Source organism: Gasterosteus aculeatus, chromosome 6 (assembly GCF_964276395.1).
Source record: "Gasterosteus aculeatus chromosome 6, fGasAcu3.hap1.1, whole genome shotgun sequence".
Taxonomy (NCBI): domain Eukaryota; kingdom Metazoa; phylum Chordata; class Actinopteri; order Perciformes; family Gasterosteidae; genus Gasterosteus; species Gasterosteus aculeatus.
The window spans coordinates 5517245-5529338 of NC_135693.1; the positions used below are offsets into that span (position 1 = coordinate 5517245).

The 12094-nt window shown below is 44.8% G+C and overlaps 1 protein-coding gene across 1 annotated transcript in view; it reads right to left on the reverse strand.

Moving 5' to 3' along the window:
- The window catches only part of adgra1b (adhesion G protein-coupled receptor A1b), a 122381-nt gene that overhangs the window by 4901 nt on the left and 105386 nt on the right, over positions 1–12094 (reverse strand). The window contains exon 17 of the mRNA XM_040178809.2: positions 6634–6782. Coding sequence (XP_040034743.1) covers positions 6634–6782 — 149 coding nt within the window. The remainder of the gene's footprint in view (positions 1–6633; positions 6783–12094) is intronic.

A 12094-nucleotide genomic window follows, 5' to 3' on the forward strand; every position in this document is an offset into this window, starting at 1 on the left:
AGTTGGTACGATTAACTAACGCTGGTGGACACTTTCATATTAAAAGGATAAACCTTCAAGTTAGATTTTGCAGTTATCTTCAGTGACAAGCATTTTCCTGCGAGTAGGTGTTTGAATAGAACACATACACGCCACACAACACAAGACCTGCAATAGTGTTGACAACAATTGTAGTGGAAACTTGTGGTTACAAGTCAGATTGTATGGAAGTCTCGGAGTAAATTACTTCGAAATCAACTCAGCAAACATTGTAAACGTGTGTTTACGACCTCAATAGTTTCAAGCCTTAATCAATAGAGCATGATGTTGCTTTAGTAAATGATGGTGCCATTAAGTTTTATGTTTGTTGTGTAGCATTACATTCAGACGCCTTTATTGTCGGCAGTGTAAAAAAGAAACAGGATAGAAAAACTGAGACTGAGAGTCTGAATCCCACTGAGCGGCAGTTATTCAATCAGTTACCAAATCTCTGGGATTCAATGTGGATTGTTTCATTTTGGAAATTGGAAGCTATCTGTTGTGTAGAGCGATGAAGTGGCCCAACGCAGTGAAATGCCTTTACACGCTTTTAACTACTGGGATCACTGTTGCTCCGCGCGGTTGCAATTGCTTGAACAAAGCATATTATTCTGAAACTCAACCATAGTGTCTCTGACAACGCAAGAAGAAGAAAATATATACGTTTGCTATTTTCCTGCCGTGCTCTTACAATTGATTCTATTGTGCGGCCCATGATCGGTAAAACCTACACAGTGAAGAAGCAGAAGGTATTCCGATGGTTTGAGCAGCCCTTCGTATGCCTCCCGGCTGAATATACTATTCATTTTCCAGGTCGACGGGCGAGTGTGTGAACAATGCGCTCGCGTCAACGCTGTCACGAGCTTTACGAATTTGCCGCAGGAACAAAGCTGATCCCCAGCAGCCATTCCTCAGCACGGCCTTTGTCCCTCCTCTCTGCGCTGTCGTCCCCTTTCCTATACAACAGTATGCTATTTCCTCCTCCTTCCAGTTCAATCTCAACCTCTGCCACCTTTCCCCTACTCCGTCTTCCTCCGTCTCCACCCCTCCGGTTTGCGTCCCTTCACTCGCTCTGTCTCTCTCTCTCTCTCCCAATCTGTCTTCCGCCACAGAGCACCCTTCCCAAAAAAATTCAATTACAATCAAGATGTTTGTCTGAGCTGGTTTGGCGAGGGCTGTTTGGGTAGATGGATGAAGAATGGGAGGTGTGGGGGCATTACAGGCCTGTCACCCTCCCTGAGTGCAACGGTTCCCCCGGGGGACTCTCCTCTCCAACGGAAAGCCATTTACACAGCCGTCAGCCAGAAAAGCATAAATGAAAAGAAGTAGGATGTTAAAGCGAACTGTGTTTTAAAAGCCTCATTCTCCTTTATCCTGCTGCTTCCGTTTCCTGCAGGCGTTTCATCCACAGGGAAACATGAAGCACACATGCAAAAAATACATACACGCGTGAGCGATAAAATTATTGTTGAAATGCTGCTCTGCTTTCATGCATATAGGTGCTCCTTTCCTATATTTCCAATGCACACCGACACACGTACAAACACTTTGATGCACTTTGATTTTTTAAAAGAAAAAGGACCTAAAAAAAATGTCTGTGTGTGCAGAGCTGTGCTTTCGAGTGAGGTTTGGAGCAGCAATCGTTTGATATAAATAGACCCTGAAGTGCCTTTTAGCCAGCAGCTACACAGGGACTCCGCAGCCGTCCACGCTCCTTTTACTCAAGCACTGTCCTCTTGGGACTCTGAAACGTCCTCTCTCTGGACCTGGTCCAGGAGAAGCAGCACAGTTTAGGACCAACATTAACGGGGAGTTAAATGAGAAGACATTTCCAGCAGTGGGTTAGTTTAGATTAGAAACAAACTGGTCACTGCACGTCTAAAGCTCACAAGTGAACGCATTATAATCAATGCACACAATAACTGTACGCATTTCAGATTTGGGATTAATGAGAAGTTGTGTGCCACAGTGTTTCTTTGTAAGGCAGTTATTGTTACCAACGGAGCTGTTTCCTCTTGTGTCCAGTAACTGAGCTAAGCTAAGCTAACTGGATATTAGCTATGTACATACATCTACATGCATAATTCCAATAGGAAAGATCACTCAATATTTGTGAACATCAGCTTCTCTCCCTCAGAGTCTGAAACCAGAGTAGTAAGTCTCAAACTTGTGAAGTCATCGGGTCCAAAGCCTGGAAATGAATGGGAGCATCAATTTCTGTTTTCTTTTTTTTTTTTATAACATATTCACGTGTAGACATTTTCAATCACAAATGTATATAACAAAATCGTGCTTCATCAAGTGCACATCTCTTCAAAATGGCTCAATTAGCTACTCCGCGAAATAGAAGGTGATGAGGAAATGGCAGTAAAAATGTTCCTTCATTTGGGCACAAAGTATAATGAGCTAAAATGATTTATGAGTAAGAAATATGGCAAAGTGGTTCACAATGGTTTTTCATTATTAAAAAGCGGGTCTCCAGAAACGCTGATCTGCGACATCTCCCCAAATTCGTTATGTGCAGAATGCACTTTGACCCCGTAAACACAGTTCCAAATTAAGGCACAGATATTCAATTCAATTAATTTTGCTTCAGGAGGCTTTACAAAGATATGAGAGTGGTGTCATCTCATCTGACTCGGGAAGCTACAATAATTGAGCGTATTTACTGAGAATGCAGTAAAAGCATCGCTTTAAAACAACACCCAGGCTTTGTCTTTCTGCTGGTGTTAAGTCACCGTGTTATTTTAGAGAGATATACCTCAGCAGACCATTTCATTTGCCAATACACACATCACATAGTTAATGCATGCCCACTCACTGATACCAGCTAAAAGTAGCTTCTCTAAAGCGTCCCCCCCACCAAGGGAGAAGCAGATCCGTGAAGCATAACCTCACTCGATGCCTTTTAAGAAGTGCCTTCGCCTGTTCTTAATATATATTAATATAATATTGACAGCTGGGGAGAAATTCTGCAGGGGACATTAAACAGATGTCGGGGAGTGTTGCTTTAGATCCGCCCCATCACGCCAGATGAGTGTCAGTTAACGGCGTGAACAGAGACGCGCGTGGCCCAACGCGCCGGAGCGGCCTTTTCTGACAAAGGTCATTGCGACGGTGTGCTGTCAGACGCTGTGAGGAGCCGAGGGGCAGCAAGAGGTAGATGATGAGGGAGAGGCCGGGTGCTGTGAAGGGGGGGGGGGAGGGGGGGGGAGGGGAGGGGAGGAAATGCTCAGAGGAGAAATTGATTCGTCTCCAGCTGCTAAGTCTCATTGCATGAGGCTGTCTGACGGGGAGCATTACAGTCAATCACAGTGGATCAACTTGACTGCCGCGCCTCACGACACCCCCCCCCCCCCCCCCCCCCCCCCCCCCCTCCACCGCCCACCTCCACCGCCTGGCCCCAGACAAATTATCTCTTTCACAAGCGGTGCATGATGGGAGAGCCTCGAGAACGTTCCACGCTAAAAAAACGCTAATCAGGCAGGAGTCGAAGGAGCAAAGAGCTGCGTTGTGGTCGATCCTTATCCTAAGTGACTTTTAGCGAGTCTTAAACAAGATGTTCTTTAGCTTTATATACTTGGAATAATGTCAATCACAAGACGCTGCTCATTTAGAGATTTTGGTATGATATTAGTTCCAGGCGCTTATTGGGGATAAAGGTCCATGTTAGTGCTACATGTGTCCCCAAAAACTCCTCATAGAAAGCAAATAGTAAGTTTTCCACAAGGGTTCATATCCAGTGCAGCTTCCCATGTTTGAATCATTTTGCTCTCTGGGGTCATTTGCTGTATCGTCTGCAAAACTATTTCGCAAAAGTTCAAGGAAATTTGAGCGAGTGAAACGGCGCTTGATGCTTTCCGACAGCTTTACGGAAACAATACCCCCCCCCCCAAAAAACCAAATACGATTAGAAGACAAACAGGCGTGCGCTGGGGTGCGCCCTCCGCTTGCCTCCGTATCTCCGCTCTCAAACCTCCCCTTAAAAGGATTTCTCTTCAAAGCGCCTTGGAGCTGAAGCTCTGCGCCGCGGCTGCAGTGTGCAGAAGAGCTCACGCAGCACCTTCCCACCGGCGGGGGGAGAGCAGCGCCACGAGAGTCCACGAGCTGATCCTCTTAAACGCGGCGAAATGTCGCAAGCAAGCAGGAACGGAATGAAGTGGAGAACAGGTTAAGAATAAATAAATAATGATCAGCATAAAATGCAGAAATTCAACGGTGTGCGCGTCTCTAAAGGAACAGGAGTTCCAATGGGTCACAGGGCTAAATGCATTTATATTTGTGATAAGGCTCCTGGCCCAGAACCCCCCTGGGTGATTGAGGTAATTAGTTATAGCAGGGGGGGGGGGGGGGGTGATGCCACACTAACAGCTTGTTTAAGTCGTTATTGGTCCTTCCTCCCTCCTCTTGATATTCAGCTGCCCTCCATTCTTTTTGCCTTACAGGGTAGTAGGAAGCCTCAAACAGAATAACTGAGCCAAAACATTTACTGAACACCCAGTTCAGCTATTCCAGATATTTTCCTTTCACAAATGCCTGCCAGAATGTGTATCTACACCTGTGGGAAAACTGCACAATCTGAGGCTTCGAAATGCTTTAATAGAAACACACACACACACACGCCATCTTTGTGGTGCCTAAAACATTTTGTCTGAAGCTTGTCATACGAAGCTGCTTGCGTGTCATTTAACGCTCAGTTCATTTTACTTCCCAACATGTGGCATGTGGACATGATAGCAGACTTTAACCGTGCGGATACAATAAAACAATAGACTTGATTGTGTTTAGGTAACGTGACGTCCCGGTTGTGTTTAGTAACAGACCAGGGTTTGGATTTAAACATAAAGCTTAACGTCAGTCAAAGAGTCAATGTAAATGAGTCAAACGATGACTTTTGGTTTAATGCAGGACTTAATGACTTAATACTGGTCTGCTGGGTAAATGTCCCCCACTTTTGGCCAATATTGCTCATTTATGTATCTATTACTTTAAGCTCACAGTGTTTCTGTTGGATTCCATCCAATCGTACGGCCTTGTGGAGTTCCAGCTGACTGATTTGTGAGAGCTGTACAAAAGTTTCTTTTCATAACGATGGTACAAAATGTGTATTAGAATATAAGCATAAACACAAATATGTGGATTTGATTTTTAAATGATATCATAACGTGTATATTAATTACAGGTGCACCTGGTTGGGACTTTGGGAAGGAGCATAAAAACCTTAAGAAGATTAGAAAGCAGGTCAATAGTTCCCTCTGAACTAACTATTGCTCTAGAGAGGAACTTACTTACATACATATATTCTTATGCATATGAGGTTTACTGACTGCTGCTTGTTGGTCTTGTACAACTGTTGTTTAGCAGCAATTAACAGCTCATATCACCTGTAATAGTCAGTGTGAGTTAAATTAGTCTCAGAACTTAAGTTTGACTGATTAAAAGAAATTCACTGGGCTCCTCTAATCTCTGGACATTTCACCAAAAATGCTTTATCAGAGTAACAAACTTTCTAAGCTTTAGTCTTTGTTGCTGACAGTGACTAAAATAAAAAAAAAACAATTTCTTAACATGAACAAATGAGAAAAAGGAGAGCCTCAACAGTATAAATAGGAAGACCTGACAGCTACTTGACTACAGAGTGAACAAAGCCAAAGGGTTGAAAGAATGCACACTTGGATGTCTCTGCAGATAAACAGTGCAATAACTCATCTGTGCATGCCTATTGTTGCTGTTGAAAACACCTGAAACACCAAAAAATATACATTATGTAGCATAAATGAATGTACATACTGCTGCACACGTGGAGAAGAGAAGGACAATCACACACATGACAAAATATTCAGTTCAGTAAAGACACATTCATATCAAGATTTGCACTGCAAAACTAACTCAAAGGTCATAAAGATGTAAATCAATGGAATCAAAGATTCTTCAGCACGTGAGCTGAACCTCATTCAAATCCGTAGAAGCGCGTAATAAGTAGCTTTAAACTATCAAACACATAGATATCGTCCTTGCGTGTAACATTTTTCATGGTCTGGCACGTCCTCACCTCAATGAATGAATAAATATCCCAACTACAAAATACCTTTAGAACACAAGCAGCAAAATGTAAAAAATACATCAAATAAAGATGAAGCACACATTACCCATGTGGGGGAAAAAAATCATTGTTTAATTTAAATAACATTAGGTAGTGTTTTTTTCTTTTAATATTTAGAGGAGGTCGGACCCTTTGGATGAGAACCACTGGACTGCACAACATAAAGCATCATCGATGCATCAACAATTTTATAATAATAGCCAAACAGTCCGTTTGAGCAAGAATTGTTGTATTGGCATTTTTATTCCCGTAAATGATCTGACTACTTCCCCCACAGCTGAAAATCATTAGCTCAAGCTGGGCAGGGTAAAGCCATCGATTGTGCAAGACTTCCACCCACATCTCACAGTCTCAGTCAGGTAACGTAATGACCGAAGCAAAAACAACAACAACAAACAACTGGGAAGCAAACACTTGCACAGCTTGCAAAGTCGCTAAAAAATACACACACAGCCCAAAGCCAATGCAGAGCCAGAAAGATCAAAAGGCCGCAGGCACACATTGGCGCTCACCTCAACAGGAGCTGTTTAGGGGGCGGCGGCGGCGGGTCACCATCCTGGCTCTGCGGCGGCTTCTTGGTCACCTGTTTATAAATGTTCCTGGCCGTCACCCCGAGCCACAGCATGGTGGACAGGGACGAGTAGTGCAGCACCACGCCGACCTGACGCAGGGTGAAAGAGGACGCAGCAGGTTATTCATTGGACGTCTCTGACCATAAACTGCACAGTATGTCTCTCTGCAAAATGTCACACTTGATTATATTCCTGTGACTCAAAGCAAAGATGTTGTCTGAAAACCCCCCCCCCAAAAAAACATCATCAATGTCACTGCAAGGGTGTCGCTATAGAGACCTGTCTGCTCGCCACTTTGGTTTAAAACGTGCTTCTGAATCATCAAGGTTGCTCGGCATAAGAGCATTACATGGTGAGGTTATACTGTTGGATACGGAGCCGCTCCTTATCGGCTGAGTTAGAGGACACGTGGCTGCGCACTGCGAATAACAAACCCGGAATATAAATGATAGTCACGTTGACGACTACCGGGGCGTGATTGTGTTGTGACACGCACGGCCTACGTACCTCCGCTCTTGATCACTTTAATATTCATGAAATGCGCTTGGATTGGGAAAGTGGTCTAACTTTGTTTAAAGGCTTTACTCGCTCACACAAAGAGCAGAGAGAGAGAGAGAGAGAGAGAAAATTAGAATGCGCTGAGCCTTTTCTCCCCCCAGTCAGTCTGTTCATGAGGTGACAACCTGAGGCACCCGATCAAATGGCTTCTGGCCAGCCCGGTCGGCCTGGGGACCGGAGCCAGTGTACCGGAGTCCAGATGCTAATTGGAAATGTCCTTGAAACTGGTTACGGAGGGCAAAGAGCGGACGGGAAGTGGATCACTGCTGGGGAGGCCGCCCCAGCTTCAGAGCCTCATTAGCGCCACGAACAGAGAGGGAGGATGCGAATTTGTTACATATGGACATAAGGGGGAGAGGAGTTCTCAAATGATCCGAGGCGGTGGAGGTGGGCGTGGGGGGCAGTGGGTGGAAGCTGTGGTGGGAGGCGTGGGGGGGTAGAACATGGGCTCAATCGCCCGAGTCTCCATTTACAGATAAAGAAACATGGATTTATCCCATAATGCAGGACGTCAAACGGGATTATTAACGCATGCTGTTAATCCAGCTAACACAGACTACGCAGCTTCACACTAGGCGTCGAGCTCTTACAGTACTGGTATGTAATTAACCCATTTAATCCCATTATTCAGTCTATAGACGCACCCCAAGGGCTCACAGAAGTTTGATAGGGACCCTTACACGAGTCCTATAAATAGGTGCCAGATGGTTTGTTCTGCGGAACCATCTGAGAAGCTTTCATCAGAAACTGTTTGGAAGGAAGGGCAGGCACTCTCAAAAAATACTTGGCATTCGATTGCCTGTACCATCTGTCAATCAAACTCATGTTGAGGCCAGTCTGGAGTAACCTCTGAACCCATCAGCTGACGGTGTATAAGCGTCTGGGGGCGAGGGGCTGCGGTCCCTCTGTGGAAGGCACATATCTGGGCAGCGACTTCCGTTGTTTACACGCCAATTAGCAACTTAAGAGATACGGGAGCTGAGCGGGAAGGACGCACATTGGGATGTCACCGCCGAAACCAACATATTGGTCCTTTGTTTGTCTTTGTGTACATTCTCTCCACACAAACCCCCGTGTGGCGAGTGAAGGAAGACTTGGATTTGAAGCATCTGAATTTCTTTGACACTACTACCTACAATCAATGTGTGTTTCTACAAACCATAGTGAATATTCAAAAGTTTGTTTATATAAGATCTATTATATATCAGCACATGGACATGTTGATAAGGAAGAGTCTGCTCGGCACAGTCCCGTTTGAAGTATTGTGCTATTCATAGTTGCCGTGTGCTCTCTCCTGAGTTCCCTTTGTCGCTAGAAAATCTGGGTGAATACATAATTCCAGCCAGCGATGGGATCAGTGAGCAGCACAATGACCGTGCAGAAACCAAAACGGGAGCTGGAAGCTGGAGGCCGAGAGAACCTCAGACTCAGACAACCTCTGGAATCACTCAGGACGGCTCACATGATGCCTTCAGTTGATCAAACTGCACACTCAAACAGAAGCATTACCGGGGCTTTCATAGTGAATAAGAAGGCATTCATGATGCTCATGACTTCACTCATTAACATACATAATGCTGCCTGATGCACTGATGTCAACAGCCGTAAAACATTACCGATGTGGCATTATAACGAATTATGAGTTCAAGTATCTTAATGATAGTATTGATTGGTCTTTCATCTCATAATCATTTTGTTAATAATTTATATCACGTCCATAGTTAATTATAAACATGCATTTTAATCTGCAAATAAATATGCGTTATTATAGTTCCAAACACTCACCGAGTGACTAGTAGCAACGCTGTAGTGTTTTCAGAATCACATACGAGCTCTGATATATTTTTATAGAGCATCATGAAAATGTTCTTTATGAATATATTTATAGAGTACTTTAGGCAGATTATAATCTATCACAAGTATATTTATAGGGCAGTGTGTATATATATATATATAGCGAGAGAGAGACACACACATCTATATGTAGATGTATATGGCAACAGCATCCATGGCAACAGCATCCATAACAAGCCATGTGTTTGCATTATAATTATGTGGTTTGATTTAGACCCATTAAATTGTGAAAGTTAAAGTTAGGACACTCCAAAGTTGCCTAAAATTCCACACATCGACTAAATCACATTATCCAGTCAACTAATTAGCCGTAGTTTGCTTTGAAGTGCTTTCAGGTTCGTGCTGCTTCCTGCTCATTTGAGTAAAAGAGCAACAGATGTGACAAGATGAAGACAAGAGAAGAGGTGTCACATTTGATAAAAGTCACATATGATGTGGTTCAATGTTAAGGTGAAAGTAATGAGCGGTCAGTGCTTGAGTGCAACTTTATGTTATAAAGTGCTTTTATGGTTTTGTAAAGATCTACTGGATCACATTAGAAATCCAGCCAGCCAGAGAAGGAGACACGTAGCCAATAACGATGCCAGTGAAATTCCACAATTCACGATAAGTCAATGCCATGCTAAAAACACATAAAACAATACATCCCAGGTACTTCTAACAAGTAAACCTTCATTGCTAGTTGCATGCCGGGTTTTGTATTTTTTATTTAGCTGAAGCTTTTATCCAAAGCGACTTACAATGAGTGCATCCAACCAAGAGGCTCCAGAACCAGAAATAAAAGAATCAAGAAAGTACAATTTCTTCGACTACAAAGTGCTATAAGTAAGTGCCATCGTGAGTGCTACTAAAGTGCTACCTAGTGCAGGCACCGCCGGCAGAGGTGTGTGTCTGCGGTCCTGATGTCATCCGGGAGCTCAATTATTTCTGATTAATCCATTAGGATCTTCGGAAGGTTTGTCCCCAGAAACAACAATTTACAAGACTGTATTTCAACACATTCTCACACCGTTATAATTGACCTTCTCTCCATGTTATCCCAGCAGGACTGGACAGCCCACTGATGCTAACAGCTAACTAGCAGTACTTGCTCTCCTGCCGCCGACTTCAACGCAGATTTCTGTCTCACAAAGCGACATCATCAGGAAAATATTCTATTGTCCAATGGGACATCATTAGAGATGTTTGGGCTCAACTCCATGATCATGCAGTAATTTGTCGACTGCCATGACTTAATATAGCATGAAAAGGACAAAGGTGTTTCAGTCGGAGGAGAAAATGTGAATCTGCGATGATCTACTGAGTGTACATCTAATATTCTACACTGGACAATATGAAATATGAGACGTTGCGTGACAACTCGTCACGCGATATCATTAAAAGACAAAAGGTCAGCGCGCCGCCAACGAGAACCAAACCACTACCATCAAAACGGTTGTATTGCCTCAGAAGCAAAGGTCATTTCTGCCAATAGGCTTGAATACATAGAAGCTTCCTTAGCTTATGGCGGGCCACGTTAATAATCCGTCTTATTTTGAACTACAGCATAATTCCACCCAAAAGGCTCCACTTAAGACACGCATGATACAACAAGAATAGATCTGATTTTGTTATCTTGGACAACATCTCCACCATAAGTGTGCCTTGGGTGAGATTCAAATCTTCTCTGTTTTGGAGAAGGGAGGGCGGAGATCTGATCTCAACAGAGTGCACTTTTCTCGTTAAGAACGGCACTTTTTTAGAGGCACTATCGGAAGCCTTGTTTTAACAATTTAATTTAAATTCAAAGGTCGCTCCATTCCGTCTTCTTTGGGCATATTCATTATATTGGCTCCCGACTGTTTTGGATGCATAAGTAACCAGTCTGCCAGAAGCATTTCACATGTGGGGAAACAAGCTCAGGAACACTTAAATTGGGTCCAATGGAAGTACAAAGCAAATCACTGCAGATACTGTAAAGTTTTTTTTTCTTTTTTGCCATCCTTTGCCGTCACAACTAATTTCACAGTGGCAGACTAATGAGGAAATCCTCCGCAAAGTATCTTTAAGCTGACAGTTGGATGTAACCTCAGATCTAGGTCACATCCTACGCCAAGTCCTTTGCTAAATTAATAGCTTATTTGACGCTGGTCACACACTCCCTGAACAATTAACTGAGACGTCTAATCCAAATTTGACTGTCCGAGGTGAGATGAGGGGAAGCGGAGGGGGGGGCGATGGGATATACTGCGCATTCTTCTGCTGCCCGACGCAAGAAAAAACGGGGATTTTTAGCGCGACAGCCGAGGTGTCGATCGAAGCGGCGGCAAAACGAGCCGAGCTGCGAGAAAAGATGGAAATAGAGATCAGAGCCGACTTTGACTTTGAGGCCGTAAAGACATCGGATGCTGCAGAGCGGCAGCGGCGCGCCGGGGCGGGGAGCCGCCGCCACACCGGAGAGGGGTAAACAGATAGAGAGCGGGAGGATGGGGATGGTGTGCAGGTGGGGGATGGTGCGGGAGGGAGGGGGCGTGGGGGGGCTTAGGGGCGGCGGCGGCACGGGCGGGGGAGGGGGGGGGGTGCTTGAAGTGCGGCGAGATCTGCCAGAGCTTGTTTCAGAGCTCCTTGAAGCTGCTGTCAGCGGGAGAGCGTGTACTTATATGTCCCCCTGGGAGGGAGGAGGGAGGAGGGAGGAGGGAGGGCGACTGGGGAGGAGAGAACCGCAAGCAGGCGCCGCGCGTACGAGTGTCGGCGTGCGATCACGCAGCTCTTCACGCAGTCCTGTAATTATCCCAAATTGCGCCTGTTGGGGCCCCGCCTCCGTCCCAGCGGAGCGCCACACAATCTGGGCTCCGGCCCAAATCTGTGGAGAGTTGTCCTGTTAGCAGTGATTGGGTAGAGGAGGAGCAGCGGAGCAGCATTCAAAGGCCCCTGGGAAGAAATGAGATAAATGACAGAGTGCTAAATAAGTTAAAGAGCAGCGGCGGCGGCGACGAGTCGCGCGGCTTCG